We start from the raw sequence: 19191 nt of genomic DNA, 5'->3' as shown, positions 1-19191 counted from the left end.
AAAGGAGGATGACAATAAAGGCTTAGTTAGCCACTCCTTCAACATCCACACGGGCTCTGATGTAAAGCGCACTAATTGCCACAAAGGAAAGGCACACATGCCCTCCATGTAGATGATGCACCCAAACAATTACTTTGACCTGTAGACCCAAAAGCTGCTTGCTCCCTGATAGTTTCACAGGAACTACTTCTGCCTCTCCTGTTGGGCCTCTGTCAGGGCACCAATAGCAGGAGGACTCTAGGACCCAGCATCCGTCAGAGCAGGAGAAGGGATCTAGGACCAAGCATCTCCACCAGTACTTCACCTGGGCCTTTATAAGGGAGCCAGTCCTTGTCTAAAGTGCTGTTTGATCTTCAGCTGCTACCGTGTTTCCTGTTTCCTGTGATTCCTGGTTACCAACTCGGCTTGTTCCAGATCTGTATCTGGCTCGCTCCCTGACTTTGACCTCGGCTTGTTTAATGGATCTCCTCTGCCTGCTACCCGTCCTGACTTCGGCTTCCACTTGACCTTGTCTCCTCTGCTACCCATCTGGCACTGAACCTTGGCTTGAATCGTCTATCCTGTCTCAGCAACCCTAGTTACCTGCTACATCGCACAGGTGCCACCTGCCTGCAGTAGTCCCGCAGCACAACAGCGGTGCTCCTTAAGCTCTTTTCTGCAAGCAACACTGCAGGCAACCTGTGAGACTTTGGGCCTGACTCCTCCTGTCTCACCTCCAGGGGAGTCTGGAACTTAGCTGCAAGGAAAGCTCAATCTCCATTGGCCTCCAGCACTTGATACCTGATAGCCTCCCAGGCATGAATTTAATGTAAGGCTTAGTGCCTAATTTTATTAGGAACTCAGGCAAAAGCTGTATATAGGGAATGTGGTGCTTGGGTGCACAGGTCAAACTGTTTTTGTGGACAAGACTGCACCACAATAATATTCCATGCTCCGTTGCAAACAAATGTCAGTTTTTGTGGCGCTACTAACATCTTCACACTGTGTTTGCTGCTGCTGACCCTGTCACAGTAAATAAATAGACAAATAAATAAAAAATGCCCTCTTTTCCAGTAACAATTTTTGCAATGCATTGTGGAACATTTGGTGGAGCAATTCTGCAAAATGTCCCAATAGTTCAGATTTTTTTGAACAGCCAAACTTTTGGTCCAAATTTAGGTTTGGACCACACTCTGTGCAGACTGCTGATCAGGTCTGCTAGTTGTTAAGTGGTGTTTTGCCCAATTACTGCATGAAAAACTATTTTATACCTTTTAACCACTTAAAGCCAGCGCCTACCAGCCCTTTAAGGGTTTTCTGATGCCGGTGGGGTGGGATATATGAACATGTGACCGCCATGATTGGCTGTCACAGCGGTCATGTTTGTTTACATTCTGGTACACAGATATGTCTCTTCTTGGCATCAAGGCCCACCCGGCAAGAGGCCAGGAGATGCCTATGTGACAAAAAAGGACCCAAAAAATGATATTGGAGCAAATGAGACAGCAAACCTATGGGTATTTATCAATTGTATTCTCTCTTCACAAGCAGCAGTGATTAAAATGATGTGCACATGCTCAGTGTAGCTAAAGCCTGTGTTTCTACACATACACATAATATCTATGCATGCACATTGTAGAAAACTCCACCTAAAATTGACTGTGGCCTTTTTAAATGTTAGCCCTTTTCTCATATGCAAATTAGCTAACAGATGTCAAAAACTCCAAAAAATTTTAGAAAGAAAAATCACATTTTTCTTTTAGGTACACCAGAGTGTAGTGTATGTGTGAATGCTGATGCTTACACCTCTTAACAAAGAACATTTTTAATGAATGTGTATGCCAACTGGTATCTGTACATCCACGAGCATCATGTTACTGTGAGGATACAATTATGTTGTATGGTCTGTTATGTGTATGCACACAACATAAAATGCTGCATATAATGATTGTCAAATAATATTGTCATTTCTAATGTAACTTTTGTGATAGTCTGATCATATATTGATAATCATTCATGCAGAAATCCAAATTATTTTAAAGGAGGGGTTAATGTGGTTTCTCTTAAAACTGTATTTGTAGTTAATTTTCACCAAATTTAATTTGGTGAAAATTGTAACAAAGGGGCTTCACCAATATTATGCATAGAAATAAATGTATTTCTTTTTTACAGTAACAACTGTGAACGGGATGCTGTCATTATCTCTATCATTAATGGCTGCACATCGGTATATTCTGCTACAGTTATTTACGCAATCATTGGATTCCGTGCTACAGCTAGATACGATGACTGCTTTGCCAGGTGAGCAATGGAAAGAAATATTAATGTTGATCTTTCTCTTTTATTATATTTTTTTAGAACTCTCTTTATTTAAATTAGTAGAGCACACATCCAGAAGACACTTTGGTGATGCTCCAGTTTCTGGAAATAACATGGAGGGCATCTGGTATACTACCGCCCTTCCCCAATGATAATTAGATAGACCACTACTCCCCATAATTAAATCCGGCTATGTCTAAAGCTGGTGACTCCTAACTCCCTTATACACCATGTGACCCCCATAAAGATATTCCACTCTTTGGTATCATAACTCCCATGTCATTTCTGGTGACGTCATGTCCGGCCCATCAGAGATGGGCTTAAGGGACATAGATGTCACTTCTGGGTTGAGAGATAAGGGCAGATGTGCCCTAGGTCTGCATGGGGACGAAAAGGAAAGGAACTATGATCCAAGGACACCTTGTATCACTCACAGGTAATTCCACCTTCCTTAATCGGTTGTCCACACCCTGAGATCAATAAGAATTGAGGATGGTATATAAACTGTTTAGAGTTTGGAAGGCTCCACACTTGCTGAGGAAGCTTATTTGGAAGTGTAACGTGTACAGGTGGAGGGAGCCTCTGTTCAGGATTTCCATGTTACAGTGTCAGCTGGGAGAACTGATGATGTGTTTATTTTCACATTTCTATGTGCGTATTTATATCCCTGTTTTTAGTCAAATAAATTGTTTGAAATAGAGAGCACTATGGTGTCTCTTTATTTTCTGGTTATATACGATTGAGGGATATCTGCGGAGGAGTCTATTTGGGGCCAGGTACATCCAGAGGAAGACCATCCCAGTGAGATCCAGAGGGACATATATACAGTATTTACAGGCAATTGAGGCTCTATAGTGGGGCCATTGCTTGGAGGTGAGCAAGCATTGCAGCCACAGGTGGTGGTCACTGAAGTCACTGGATTACATGATTGATTATTGCACTGCGGTGGATTTTTTATATACGGTATTTATTGGGACTACGCACATTGATTGCGCTACACTTGATGTGATATATTTTTTTATTGAAGTCAGAGTAATTGCCTTCCTGGTGTAAAACAGGAGTAATCCAAGTAGGGTCCTTTCCGCTGTGGTGGGCACAAGGTCATCCACTAGACCGAGTAAACAAATTCTAGGGGAAGGAGCAAAAGAGGTGCCAGCAACTGCATTAATTACGTTCACAACTGCTCCCCATTACTGTGAAATAGCAGGATATTCCTAAAAGATGAGTAAAAATATCCCAGCTGATGAGAACATCTCCAACAGGCCGGAGAAGATGCAGAGTTTAGCCCACGGAGGCGATGCAATGTATAGTAGGCCCTGCCCAGGAGGTTAAATTGCACCAACCTATCTCATATGGAACCCAGATATTTAAAAGATGTGTCCTGTATATCCGTCCAATCTTTGTTGTTGAGATCCGGGTTACCCCTCAGCCATTTTTGTCTGAGGGAAGGCAGGCCTGGGAGAGACTCCAACAGAAGATGCTCATAAATGAAAGACATAGGTTTTCCCAGATCATCTGACCCAAACAAAAATTCAAGTTCAGAACATTCCATAACTAATTGTGTAGAAGGAAACTGGCAACCAAAAGCATGTGAAACCTGTATGTACTGGAAAAAGCTGGCAAATTATATTCATTGTAAAGGAGCAAGAAAGGCATCAGTGCCCGCTTCTCCACAGAATGTGAAAGAAGTTTGATTCAAAATTTGGCCCAGCCATGGGGATATGGTATGGCAAAAAAGTGAGGTAGAGAGGGGTTGTTCCACAACAGGGCATGCACATACTAGGTGATTGCCTACAGCCAAAGCCCTACCGCCAGGCTCATAGAGTAAATTCCATGGAGGGAGTTAGGCCCTGGGACTTCTATACTACAGTAGTTGTAATGCTTCTAGTGACTGTAGGGTGGCTGCCTCCAAAACTATTGAGGGGTTAAAATATCAGGACACAGCCACCAGTGTGCTGTTACCAGTTGTGTGGCAATGTAGTATTTGTGACAATCAGGCAGGGCCAGCCCCCCCTGAAGGGTGGGACACATAAGCCAAGTCAATTTATACTGTGGAGTGACACCCCCCAGAGGAAGGAGGACAAAGTCTGGTTAAATTGGATAAAAATCTGGGGATCCACTGAGGAGAGTTGCAGAACAAATATGTGAATTTAGGTAAGATTTTGATTTTGAACAAATTGATACGCCCTGGTAGAGACAACGGCAGATTTCCCAATGACTTTGGTTTAATTTTAACCTCTTGTAACACAGGCAATACATTGAGAGTAATAAAATCAGAACTGTTTCTAGAGATCACAATCCCTAAATACTTAAATCGGTCCACCCATTGCAGTGGAAGGTCCGAGGGAGCTCACAAAGAGGGCATCCGAATCAATCCGGAACAGAAGATATTTGCCCTGACCTTTAACCCTGTAGCCGCTGAAAAGAGTCTGAAGTGCTCCCTGCAAAGGAGGGTCCAGCATATCTTTAAGAACAACAGGAGGTCATCCGCATAAGGGACTACCCACTCCTCCAACCAGCCAATCTGATTAACCTGAAGTGCCTCAGCTATTGGCCCCATTGCAAGGGCAAACAGGATTGGGAAGACAGGGAATTCCTGTTGAGTATTCTGAAACAATGAGAACGGGGCAGAAAGACCATCCCCAAGTCTTATAGAAGCAACTGGATGACTATAAATGTACGCAGCCATTGTATAAATCAGAGAAGACCCATACCTCCCACAGATATGGCCATTCTATTGTGTCAAATGCCTTTTCTATATCGAGGGAGGAAACCACCCTACTATCCCTGTTGAGATGCTGTGCATAAATGCTGGTATACAATCTACAAATATGATGTCTGTAGCTTTCTGAGGCATTAAGCCCCTTTGGTCCAGGTCGATAGGGCACCTAGTGACTTTACTGAGGTGATTGTTAGGTAGTTTATGTAGAATTTTTTATTTTTTATTTATTTTTTATTATTTTTATTACGTTCTCAACAAGCATTAAAAAAAACAAAGATCTCCTGTATACACAAAATATCACAGGCAGGTCCATCTAGGCATAAAAGGAAAAATACAAAAACACATATAGAGAAAAAAAAAAGAAGAACAATGCAACAACAGCTTGTCTGCAGTTAGTTTAGCATGCTCTATCTCCAAGGAGTAAACAGGATTAGCACACCTCCCAACAACCCCCGAGCATGGAGGGGTTTTGGAGACCATTTGTCATACTGTACATAAGTGATTGTTTTGAACTGTTTGTAATTCTATGTATTTTTAATGCTTGTCTAAACAACAACTTTTTTGTAGTTTTAATGTCTCTTTGATGCTATTTTAGCATATTGTATTTACCCTGATATAATAAAAAGATAATTCTTTATATACATCTTTGCATTTACATTTCCCATTTTATCTCCTTGGTATCGCAATGTCCCTTTCCCCGATTGCCAATCCCATTTGGGATTGATTTTTCCAAACCCCCCAGCAAGCACGTACAGATGATAGCATCCATTACAATTCTATGCCCTGAAAAACCTATAGTGTAAGATCATTAAAAAATGGAGGTCAATGAAAGCCATGACACGGTACACACCATTTCCTCAACCTGAAACCCTATAGGGAGAGTCCATCCTCTTGGCTTTACAAGCACTGAGTAGTTTGGTTGTCCCAGGAAAGAGGAATTTATACAGAACTGACAGAGGTTTAACCAGATCTTCATCTCTCAGCAGGGTCTCTAAACCCAAGGAGGAGATTGACACTGGAGTACACCTATACACCTATACTGCGGCTGATAAGCATGTCGTAATTGTATGAATCTAAAAAACTGGATATTTGGCAAATTGAGCAGGGATTTTAACTCATCAAATGTTCTAAGCCTTTCATTATGCGTAATATCTGCAAGTTTATTAACTCCAAACCTAGTCCAAACTACTGGCTCTTCAAACCCAAAAAATGTGGCAAGATGGAGTTCTTCCACAACGGAGTGTGGGGTGATGGAGAAAATGGGCCTCCAAACACGATTCCGTGAGCTACTTTCCAGGCTCGCAGCACGAGTGCATAGAGAGGGTAATACTTTGGGGAGATCTAGTATCTCTATAAACAAGTGAGCTAGCGCCTCATAAGAGTCTACTATTGCTACCTAAAGGGCAACTGCCTCATGATCATCATAGTGACTATTTACCCACCTATGTGCAAACACCAGCTGTCAAGCTAGGAAGTACTTATAGATATTTGGCACAACCAGGCCCCATTCCTTTCAAGCCTGCTGCAATATGGTTAATTTGATTCTGGGAGTACCACCTTGCCACAGAAAATCAGAGACCAGACTATGTAAAGAGTTAAAATGGCTTTAGGAATCCAGAACAGGGAATTTCTGATTAGATAAGGTAATAAAGGAAGGAACTTCATCCTAATTAAAATAATTTTACCTATCACGGACAATGGGAGATTTCTCCAGGCATTAATGTGATTGTTTAAAGTTGGCAATAAAAGGGGAAATGTTTAGCCTGATAAAATCGGTTACAGAATTGGTGATGTTTAGCCCCAAGTATTTCACCTGACTAATCCATTGCAAAGGAAGATTCGCAGGGGTAGGCTGCCCCACTGACCCAGTGAGGGGAAGGACTTTAGACCTGTGCCAATTAACCCGTAGACCAGAAAAGAGCACTACCTGATTCAAAATGATCAATGCAGAGGTTAAGTATGCACCCAAGTCCCCTAAGAATAGTACCAGGTCATTAGCATAGAATGCATTCTTTTTATCTAAGCTGCCCACCTGTATGCCACGTACTGCAGAGGAGGTTCAGAGCGCAATGGCTATAGACTCCATGATTAAGGCAAAGATCCCCATTGACAAGGGGCAGCCCTGTCTGGTACCACGGCCAACTGTGAAAAATTCAGACAGTCTGACCCCCCCCCCCCGCTTTGATGGCTGCTACTGGTTTGTTATGTAGTAATTGTATCCACTGGAGAAAAACTTCACCAAACCCCATTTTGGTCAGTGCTACCCGCATATAGGTCCAGTCTACTAAATCAAATGTTTTTTTCTAGACCATAGCTCGATTGTCTGGCGAGTCAGAATGGAGCTCAGTATGAGTATAAACCCTTTGCAAATTTATGTCTGTTGCCTTGACCGGCATAAAGCCCATCTGGTCAGGGGACACTTTGGTGAGCCTAGTGGCTAATACCTTGGTCAGTATCTTCAGATCCATATTGAGGAGAGAAATGGGCATATGTAATACACATTGTAAACTCTGAGGATGTCACCGGAAGTGATGAAACGCGTCAGTTTGGACAGCATAGCGTCATCAAGTCACGTCTAGGTGGAACGCAAGCCGGGAGCCAGCCTGCCACTCTGCGAGGAGGACGAGCAGCCCGCACCGCTACACCACCAGTGATGTTTTAACCGTTTCCTATGCAAAATTTACCCGATTTATGGAAAATAAACTTTTTCATACCTAATACTACTACATTATCTGGAGCCTTCTTTCTCCTTTTATACCACACATTGGTCGATTACCCCGGAGCCTAAAGGAGCCATCAGCAGCCCATAGGGCCACCAAAGGGGGAAACCTACTGAGCCCAGGGGGCTTTCTAAGCGTGAATGGTTCTAATGCCATACGGCATATAGGAACCACTAGATCTGGTAAGTGATCCAATCTACTTACTTACACTGGGAGGAAATCGATGATACAGCCATTCACGCCTGAGCACTTTGCACCTTCGAATTTGAAGACTCACCTTCACTAAGGACTCTATATAAAAATTCTTGAGCACTAAAGTCCCCTTTTATTCTGGACTATTTATTATTCATATTTATATTCATTTTTATTATTGTTGGTTGTACTTGCTTTATATATATGGTTTTTACCCACCAGTCACATATGCACTTCGCACCTATTTAATTACCTACTAAGAGGTTTTTGATGATTTATATGTATAATTATTTATTAATTTATTTGATACAAATGCTTGATTGCTACTATATACACACCATAGAGATTGGTACGGATAACGCTATCCACTAGTCATCTATTAGCAAGCGCTGTATTTGGTCTTCCCATAAGACCATTCATCTCTCAGCATATCTCTATTGTACAGCAGCTGCACATCCATCCATTTATATTCAATTTTAGGCATATAGGTATTAGTACGTTTATTCCATTTAGTCCCATGGCGCGAGGAATATACTCTGTATATTTTTTTATACATGTGACCAGTAGACCATGTTTGATTACAATTCCTCATGACAGGCCACAAATATCCGCCAGACCGCCATCCACCCACAACAATTCATGGTCCTTGTCTTCAGTAAATACAGAGGCATAAAAGGCATTTCATGTCCATGAAATGCCTAATTTTTGGGGCCTTTCATGGCTGACAATAATTTTTTCTGTCAATGCCTAATGTACCTCCAGCCACAGAATACAACATTCTTAGCTGTCAGGTAAACCCATGTGGGCTAATTTTTGGGGTCTATACTGGCCGACACTTACTTCTGTATCCTGTGAATGCAGAATTTACCTTCAGCCACAGAATACAACGTTCTTAGCTGTCAGGTAAACAAACCCATGTGGGCTAATCATCTTACTCAACATCTACTGAAAATTCTCTTTCTAACCTTCACATTAAACTAACCCTAAACATGCTCCACATTAAACCTGATCATTAACTCAATTTTCTCTTTACTTTAACCTTAACTCATACCTTTTTTAAAGTATAATTGTTTTAGAATGGAGAGCTATTAAAAACACCCGTCAGCAACTTTACAGCCCCCCCAGACATTCCAACATACCTCACTCTCCTTGAGTCTTCTGTCTTTCATGTACCCCAACCCTATTACTTTTGGGTCAAGCTCTTGATATACCAATTGTATAACTTGCTTGCAGCTTCCGCTCCTCAAGCTCCTCAGCAACAGAATCCTCATTAGATAGAATCTTAGACCAGTTACCTCCTTAATCCAGTTCCTTACCAGGATATTCCTATGGTTATGCACACTCGCTAGCCCTTCGTGTTGTTTGCCTCTTTTTATGTTTGCACACCAACTTCCCATTTCTTTATTGATAGCAGAGTGTTACCTTTTTCTGATTGCGTTGTTACAGTGTTAACATTGACTATTTCTATTTGTATTCTTGCACTTTTTGGACCTTTTATATGCAAACCCTAATAAAAATATTTAAAAAAAAAAAACACCCCATCAGTTTTTTTTTCTTTTTTTTGCTGTCTGTGTCCTCATTAGAAAGATTTATTCACTCTATTTGTCCCTGTGACTGTTACCCCTTAAAAATTAAAAGTGAAAGAAAATCCCAAATTTTAAATGGTCACCAGAACAGTAATATGGGGAAATCTTCCAATGAGGACACTAGTGGTTGTGACCCTAGTGATTACCAGGAATTTCCTTCACTTTGGAGGGATTTACTATTACTTCCTGCTGTAGCTGTGGAAGAAGAAGTTAGGGGAAATCTCCCCAATGGGACACAGGTGTAAAAGATAAAAAAATGTCAGGGATCATAAGCCTCCCTTCCTCTATCCAAAATGGAAAAAAAACCTTTTGCCTTCAGTTCTACTTTTATGTAGAATTCATGCCTAACCCTGGAGGAGATTTACTAAAACTGGAGCACTCAGAATCTGGTGCAGCTGTGCATGGTAAGTAACCAGCTTTTAACTTCAGCTTGTTCAAACAAGCTTTGGCAATAAAACATGAAAGCTGATTGGTTTCTAGGCAGAGCTGCACCAGATTTTGCACTTTTCAGCTGTAGTAAAAAAAAAAAAAACCCCACTGTGTTTAAAAATGTTCCCTCCCCCTCCTTCTATCTATGCTGCCTAACCTGTGTAATAAAATATGTGCACACCTACCTATTTTCAGATCGCTTCCATTTGATCACATAATCCACAGCTCTGGCTCCCCTGTGTCAGTAAGAGGAGGCTGCAGGGGAGAGGAAGGAGAGCTGACAACGAATGAGACATAGGATCCTATGAGTGATGTCACCACATCTGAAATTCCCAGCCTTTTTTGTATTTTGCAATATAAGTGAAAAAATATCGAAATCGATATTTTGAAAAAAGGAACAAAAACACATTTTTCTCAGTTTCTGTTCTAAAATTTTGCAAACAATTAATCTTTCTTTAAAAATTTAAGCCAAAATATATTCTGCTATATTTCTTTGGTAAAGATCAGTGTATATTCTTTAGCCTGTGTAAAATGTTATGGGGTCTACAAACTATGGTATATATAAAATGTTTCAATCCTGATGTACTGACTGCCTATCTCATTTTTGAGGCCCTAAAAAAAACAGAACAGTGCAAGTCCAAGTTATTTATTAAAAGGCATGGTGATTTTTTGGAAGTTGTCATTTTTTGTCACAATTTCTTTGGTAAATGAAGAAAATAAATAACATTTTTTTTTCACATTTTCTTTTTAAATACTGTCACCAGAGCAGTACAGCGTCATCATAGTTACATAGTTACATAGTAAGTGAGGTTGAATAAAGACAATAGTCCATCCAGTTCAACCTGTGTAGGTGTGTGTGGACGTATTCATTTCTCATACCCCTGAATGTTTCGATCCTTGAGATGTATGTTTTAAAAGTATCCATACTCCCCGCAGTTACTACCATTTGTGGCAGGGGATTCCACAGTCTTGTAGCCATTACAGTAAAGAACCCCCTGCGTAGCCTGAGGTTAAATCACTTCTCCTCTAAACGCATTGTATGACCTCGTGTCCTCATGCATTCCTTGCGACTGAATATTTTTTTTTATATGCTCAGATCACCGTTGAGGTGTAAATCGCTATCATGTCCACTCTCAGGCGTCTCTTCTCCAAGGAGAATAAATCAAGTGCTTCTAAACGCTCTTCTTAATTAAGGTCCTCCAATCCCCTAATAAGTTTTGTTGCCCTTCTCTGTACTCTCTCAAGCTCCAACACATCCGTTCTGAGGACTGGCGACCAGAACTGGACAGAATACTTCAGATGTGGTTGGATCATGGTTTTATAAAGTGGTAGGATTATAGCTTTATCTCTGGAATACATCCACGTCCTTATGCATGCCAATATTCTGCCGGCCTTGGCAGCTGCAGCTTGACATTGCATGCTATTGCCAAGTCCACTAAGACCCCCAGATCTTTCTCCATTTTTGATACCCCCAGAGGATCCCCCCCTAGTGTGTATATTGCTTTTATGTTATTGGTCCCTAAGTGCAATACCTTACACTTATCCACATTAAACCTCATTTACCATGTAGTTGCCCACTCTGTTACTTTGTTCAGGTTATTCTGTAAGATTTCTGCCTCACAATGTGAAGTTATTGCCCTGCTCAATTTTGTGTCATCTGCAAAAACTGAGATCGAGCTACTGACCTCGTTCTCAATGCTATTTATGAATAAATTTAACAAAATTGGTCCCAGAACTGAGCCTTGGGAGACCCCACTCACCACCTCAGACCAGTCTAAGTATGTGTTGTTTATTACCACCCTTTGGACAAGCCCCTTTAACCAGTTCCGTATCCAAGAGAAAACCTTGTGGTCGATGCCTGTCGCCCTTAATCCAGGTACACCACATCCACAGGTCTCCCACTTTCTAGCTCACAACTAACCTCCTCGTAGAATGTTAACAGATTGGTTTGACACGAACGCCCCTTTGTAAACCGTGCTGATTACTGCTGATGATGTTGTTTTCTTTAGCAAACTCTTGGATATAGTCCCTTATCATCCCCTCCAGAAGTTTACATACGGTTGACGTCAGGCTGACCGGCCTATAATTTCCCGAGATATGCCTCTGCCCTTTTTTGAATATCGGTATCACGTTAGCTTTTCTCCAGTCACCTGGTACAATTCCTGTCAAAATACTGTCAGCAAAGATCAGGAACAGTGGTCTAGATACAACCTTACTAAGTTCTTTAAGTACTCTCGGATGTACGCCATCCGGGCCTGGTGATTTACTTGTGTTAATTTTATCTAGCCTTTCCCTTATTTCATCCTCTGTTAGTCATAGCAGCAAGTCCTGTGAAGTACTGCTAACCATACAGTCATGGTCAGTGTACCCCTCCTTTTCTTGTGTAAAAAAGCATTAAGCACAGTTGCTTTTTCAGTGTTCTCTGTAACCATCCTCCCATCATCGTTAATTATGTGTGCAACATGTTCTGACCTCGTTTTTTTGCTGTTGATATATTTAAAGAATTTCTTAGGGTTCTTTTTACTATCCTCTGCTATTTGTCTCTCGAAGTTGATTTTAGCCATTTTGATTTCGTATTTACATTTCTTATTTAATTCCTTGTATAGCTGGAAAGCCAATAACGTCCCCTCTGATTTATATTTCTTGAAGGCCATTTTTTTTCCCTAATAATTTTATTTACATTACGGCTAAGCCAACCAGGTTTGGCTTTGGCTCTTTTAAATTTATTTCCCATTGGAATGCACTGTGAGATGCTTTTGTTTAATATGTTCCTAAAGCATTCCCATTTTTCATTTGTCAGTGTTCCTTCTGAAGTTTAGGGTTTTTATGTTCCCCTCATGCCTTGCTATGTTGTGATTTATGCTAAATGTGATCGTCCTGTGATCGCTAGAACCCAGGTTGTCGCGGAGTCCTACATCTGAGATTAGATCTGGGTCATTAGTAATTAACAGATCCAAAACTGCATTAATTTGACTGTTGTGGTGGTAAACAGGGATACTGGCGGATACAATGACCTGTCATCGGTTACAGATCGAGCCACAGTGCTGCCACTAGAGCGTGCCAGGAGGATGTCATATGACATCTACCCAGGATAACAGTACTCCCGCTCAAATTTTTCGCATCGCATTTCTGTTCAAATCACATGCGGTTCTTTCCAGTGTGATTCGAGCCTACTCTATTTGTATGGCTTCAATCACTCCGCACCCGCCACGGGTGTTGTTAACCTAACATTGACACCCACAGCAGTTCGCATGAAAGGAACTGAAAGATTACATGACAGCTGATTGCTCAGTTCTCAGTCAGCTCTGAGGGGAGAGTATTGACTGCCAGTTATCACTGTGCCCCTAGAGCACTGACTGGAGTTGCCAGGCTGGGGAGGGGGTCTGCTGTCTCTGAGGCAGCTGGGTAAATCCCGACAATTTGGTCAGGATCCTTTTAAAGCCTGGAGTGGCTCTGTGACATCAGCTAACAGCGGGTATTGAGCCTGCTGTCGCCTGATTCTGGGTCACGGGGAGAGCAAATGTAAGCGCACTCCTGTGACCCAAAAGAGAAGTAAAAAAGCTTTGGCTATACTTCTCTTTTAAGTAGATCAAAATCCAAAATATTTTAAGTTCTGGTTAGACTTTTTGTGTCCCATTCAGGAGATTTGACTTCCTGTCCTGGAGAAACAACAGGAAGTCAGTAGAAACAACAGAAAGTCAGAAGAAGTTGAATAGGTGTCTCATTTGGTAGATTTACTCCTGTTCTGGTGACAAGTATTACATTTTCAATTTCCCATCACTTTCACTTCTCAGTGATAAAGATCAAAGGACAAATAGAGGGTAAATCTCGACAGTCAAAACACAGACAGCAGTAACAACCTGACAAGGATTTCAACACTTCGTTTGGATTTGGAATATCATATTTTGCCCAAACATGTGGGGTTGTGGTATTCAAAAATGGAGCAAATGGGAAATTTCTGGCTGACATTTGAATTGTCACCTGCACATTTGGTTAGCAAGTATACAGTCATATTCTGTATACTCATATTACTAACTTACTCACTGACATATCAGCATGGATGTCGCACCACTTCCTCAAACTAAATCTTTCTAAAACTGAGCTTGTAATATTCCCCCCCATCAAACTCAGTAATGCAACCATCAATCCCCCCCTCATGCCAGGCTACTAGGTGTAATCCTAGACTCTGACCTGTCTTTTCAGCCCCAAATCCAATCATTGTCAAAAGCTTGTAGACGTCACCTCTGTAACATCTCTAAAATTCGCCCCTTTTTAACAACTAAAACCACCAAGCTACTCATTCACTCCCTTGTTATCTCTCGCCTCAACTATTGCAACTCCCTTCTCATAGGCCTACTTCTCCATAGGCTATCGCCTCTTCAGTCTATCATAAAGAGCTTATCCACCTTACCAACCTCTCAGTGTCTGCCACCCCTCTCCGCCAATCCCTACACTTGCTCCCAATTGCCCAGCAATTAAATTCAAAATACTAACCACAACATACAAAGCCATTCACAACTCTGCCCTGAGCTACATCAACAATATTAAATGTGAAAAACTATCAGCGCAGTAAAAAACCTAAGAAAATGTGATCAGCTGCAAACACTAAATGTGATCCCACTACACAAATAGATAAGGGCTTGCTGAAGAAGTCGATAGCCCTGAACGCTGACGTAACGCGTACAGGGGGGGGGGGGGCGGAGCCGTGCTGTGGACGTCACACCCTTCCATGGAAACCTTGCTGTTTATCGCACTTGTATACTACAGCGTTTTGTGAGTGCCCTGATTCTCATGAAAACTTCTGCCTGATCAAGTTATACAGAGAGCACTAGATTTCTTTGCTTTGTTCCCCTTTTTCATCTATGGCCCTGTGATATGGATGGATGAGCTGTGCTGATCCCGGACTCTCCTGCTTACACCTTGTTGCTGATAATTGATTGGGACTGCTTTGTCTGACCCTGGATGGTACCTGGGTCAGACATTAAGGTGAGAGGCTTGCACTTCTGGTGGTGGATTTTCTCACAGTCACTGAGAAGTTTTGGTCACCTTTTTGTTGGAGAAGTTTTGTATCTAGAGATCACAGCACTGTATATACACGTGGATTTTTGTATATGTTATTTCCGAAAGGACTTATTTATTATTCATGTCACTTATTTAATCACATGGACTTTTGTTGCAACATTTTGAGATACATCAACAATCTTGTCTCCAAATATCACCCAAACTGTCCTCTCTGCTCCTCAAGACCTCCTACTCTCAAGCTCCCTTGTCTCCTCCTCCCATACTTGTCTCCAGGATTTCTGGAGCCTCTCCCATCCTTTAAAATGCTCTACCTCAACCTGTCCGGCTATCTCCTTCTCTAGCTGCCTTCAGGCAATCCCTGAAAACTCATCTCTTCAGGGAAGCCTATCACACCGCCAACTAATCTTTCACCTCTTCCATCAGCTCATTCCCCACAGTTACAAACTTTTGTAACACCTGCCCCACCCTATTAGATTGTAAGCTCTTCTAAGCAGGGCCCTCTTAATCCTCTAGTATGTTATTGTATTGTAACTGTATTGTCTCCCTTTTATATTGTAAAAAAAATAATTATGTAAACTGTTGGCGCTATATAAATCCTGTATAATAATAATGTTGCAAGATGCCTGGTTACAGTGCTTATCAATTTATTTATAAATTAATTGATGCCTGTGTGCCATGATTTCTAGCTGCCGTATTGGATAATGAGAGTAGTTACTGAATCTGATGATTCTGTTGCTAAAATAAATGTAATCTCTCTTAAAAAGAGGTGATTAATGGGGGATATGATCACCATGTTTAAATACATAAGTGGTCCATATAGTGAACTTGGTGTAGAGAGATTAAGATCATTATAGAGAACTTTTACATCTGGAGGAAAAGAGATTTAACCTTTAATATATTGAAAGTTCTGACCAGCCTAGTAAATTGTTTTAAAAAGAGCTGGTTGCATTCCAAATGCACAAAATATAACTGGACACATTTAAGCCTCGGGCACACTGGGTGTAAGAAACACTAATTTTAAGGGCATTTGACTTTTTTTTCTTCTCTGCCTCTAAACGTCCCCCCATGTTAGCCTATGTGTCTATGCACACATAAGCGTTTCGAGGCATTTAGGTACAGAAGTGTTCAGAGGCAGAAAAAAACAATGCCAGCGCTTTGAGGAGAGGAGCATTTGGACAGAAAATATGTGCAACGCACCTAAACACGTGTAAATGCGCCTAAACACTAGGCGCCTCTAACACTTAAAGGGTAACTCCACTTTCGTGAGGAAAAAAATCAGCAAATAAAGAAAAAACTTATACAATTTCAACACAAATCATATTGTAATTAAATGTTATTAAAAATTACCTTTCCTTTTCAATTTGCAGCCCCTGTAGTTTTTTGAAAATGCAATGCAATATAGCTACCTGGAGCTGTTCTGTACACAGAATGTGTACTGACCACACCCCAGAAACATCACTTCCTGCTTGTGTGATTGGCTCACCAACTTTCCCAGAAGTCTGCCTAAGATACAAGTCAGATTTCTGGCATCCCCTGCAACAAAAATGTCATTTTTTGGTGAGATACTCCCAATAGGAACACGTCTAAAGGAATGCAGGCCCAGCAGCTTCCCTCATTAGTTCTCTGCAGCTGCACAGCTGAATGATAATTATGAAACCACTCCTATTAGACCCACTCACAACAGAGGCACAGAGGAACAAACAATAATTTTTTCAGGATAACAAAAGGTAGAAATCTGCAACAAAGTTTGTTAAAATCCTTTTAGGCTACGTTTCCACTATTGCGGCTACAAAGTCACGCTACTTCTAGCGCGAATTTGTAGTGTGACTTGTTTGCGGCTACATCTGGGGACTTCAGTGTGACCTTCCTTCTATGAGGGACAAGCCGCACTGAAGTCGGCCCAAAAGTAGTACAAAAACAATTTTTCAAGTCGCTGCGACTCAAGTCGCAGCAGTTAGAACGGGCCAAATTGAAATTAATGGCTTTTGACTTGCTGTGCGACTTGACATGTGTCAAGTCGCACAACAAGTCGCAATAGTGGAAACGGAGCCTTAATGTACAGAGATTACCCAAAAGGGAATGTTTTTTTTCACAACAAAAGTGGAGTTACTCATTAAGCATTCATTCATGTCAATGGCCATAATAAATCAATATTCTGGCCACTCAAATAAATTAATTCCAGAAAGCATGAGCCTGAATGTGTGTAAACGTGCTTAAACATGTTTGAAAACCACGGTTTTAGGTGTGTCCTTTTAACACTGCTTTTCTCCTAAGAGAGAGGAGAAAGGTGTTTTGAAGAGCTGGGCAAATGCCCATTAGGCATGAGGCCTAATAGGTAATAACACCAGAGATTTTGATCCAGGGACTATCCGATTGCCTCCTGGGGTAGGATTTTATTCCCCTGCTGGAGAAATTGCACAATGCTTCATAGAACACATTTTCCTTCCTCTGGATCAACTGTGGGTGCAGAATTGTCTTTATGGAGGTTTTTATTTATTTATTTATTTATTTTTCTGAACTGTATGGACTTGTGTCTTTTTTAACCTGATTAACTATATAACTATGGGCTATGACCAAGATTTTTTAAAATAAAGTAGCCCAATTGTATGACCTATACTTGATGTATATGTATTAGACACATATAAAATGATGCATTTTGTTTTCTATTTTAGCATCACACCAAAATATAAGTCCATGACCAACTATATTTATAGGCGATATACATTTTCTGTTACAGCAACATCCTGCAACTATCAAATTCCTTTGATGCACCAGAAGGGGCTATAACATTAGATAACTATAATGAAACATTATATTATTACAATCAAACGCGTCCAGACATAATTGCCTCTCTTAATCTTCCGACATGTGATTTAGATAAAATTTTGTCTGAGGTAAGTTTCCTTCTCATGTAAACTGATTTATATATTGCTTATGTACCCCTGCTAAACTAAATTAAGTGACTTCAAATTTCTATCTAGCAGCCCTGTTTCAATAATAACAAGTATAAATATGCAATCTAAGTGCAAACATACTTGTAAACAATAAAGATAAAACAGTAGTATACACCTGAGTCCTCTAACCAGATAGTAAATTTGTCTTTAGCTGTGAGATGTTGAGGCTGTTACGGACAAGAGAAGGTAAATAACTGCAGACATGGTGGATATAAAACTAGACACAAAATGGCACCTAGGAATAATGATGAAATAGGCAACATATCTATAAATGTTGACTTTTGATTTCAGTTGCTTTTTAACCACCTAAATAATGCTGTATATATACAAACTCATATTGAGGTAGGTATACCAGAATCATGGCTAAGGCTACAACCATGATCCTGGTACCCTTTTTTTTAACCTGGCAATTCTCTTTCATGTAAATGTAAACTTTTACAGTCGTCAGAAGGGGATGCCCTCCTCCACCGCCTTCCCATCAGGCAGCCCGGTACTGATGTGACCACCTTGTTGCATTCACCGAGAAGAGTGGCAGGAATGGATATTCTCGCCCTTCTTCTGCGATGTCAGAAACTGCAAGCGATGGGGATTTTGTTACTTCCGGTTTCAGTTTGTTTGTTTAACCCCTTTCTGCCCACGCTATAGCCGAAAGAAGTGGATTTCCTCCTGTGATCGCGCTGCCCGAGAGCCCTTGCAGCGCGTGGGCAGCATGCTCTGTGATTGCAGAGTCCTCAGGACTCAGCTGATCATAGATCGTGGTAAAGAGCCAATGACAGCAGCCCTTTACCATTTGATTAGCTGTGTCCAATGACAGCTGATCACAGGATGTAAACAAAAGCCGGGTGTCGACTTTTCTTTTCTCACGCTGACAGCGTGAGGAGAGAAAAAGCGAGACAATAACCAACTTTTGTTAATGGGACATCGGCACTGATAATCAGGGCACTGATTATCAGTGTCCTGACTATCAGTGCAGTCCCAGCAGTGCCCACTAGTGCTGCCAATCAGTGTCGACCAGTGCTGCCAATCAGTGCCCACCAGTGCTGTCGATCGTTGCTAATCAGTGCCACCTATCAGTGCCGAACATTGCTGCCAATCAGTGCCCATCAGTGCCTCCTCATCAGTGCGGCCTATCAGTGCCACCTATCAGTACACATCAGTGCCTCCTTATCTGTGCCCACCAGTGCCACCTATCAGTGCCCATCAGTGCCGCCTCATCATTGACGCTCATCAGTGCCCATCAGTGCAGCCTCATCAGCGCACTTCAGTAA

The 19191-nt window shown here is 41.3% G+C and overlaps 1 protein-coding gene across 1 annotated transcript in view; it reads left to right on the top strand.

Moving 5' to 3' along the window:
* Nucleotides 1–19191, top strand: part of SLC6A19 (solute carrier family 6 member 19) — a 156063-nt gene that overhangs the window by 114225 nt on the left and 22647 nt on the right. The window contains exons 8-9 of the mRNA XM_082258406.1: nt 2152–2280; nt 17707–17863. Of these exons, the coding sequence (XP_082114532.1) occupies nt 2152–2280; nt 17707–17863 (286 nt within the window). The remainder of the gene's footprint in view (nt 1–2151; nt 2281–17706; nt 17864–19191) is intronic.

Source organism: Pelophylax lessonae, assembly GCF_965119305.1.
Source record: "Pelophylax lessonae genome assembly, chromosome: 5".
Taxonomy (NCBI): Eukaryota; Metazoa; Chordata; class Amphibia; order Anura; family Ranidae; genus Pelophylax; species Pelophylax lessonae.
The sequence above is the reverse complement of the archived record's forward strand: the minus strand, read 5'-3'. Positions and strand labels throughout refer to the sequence as shown.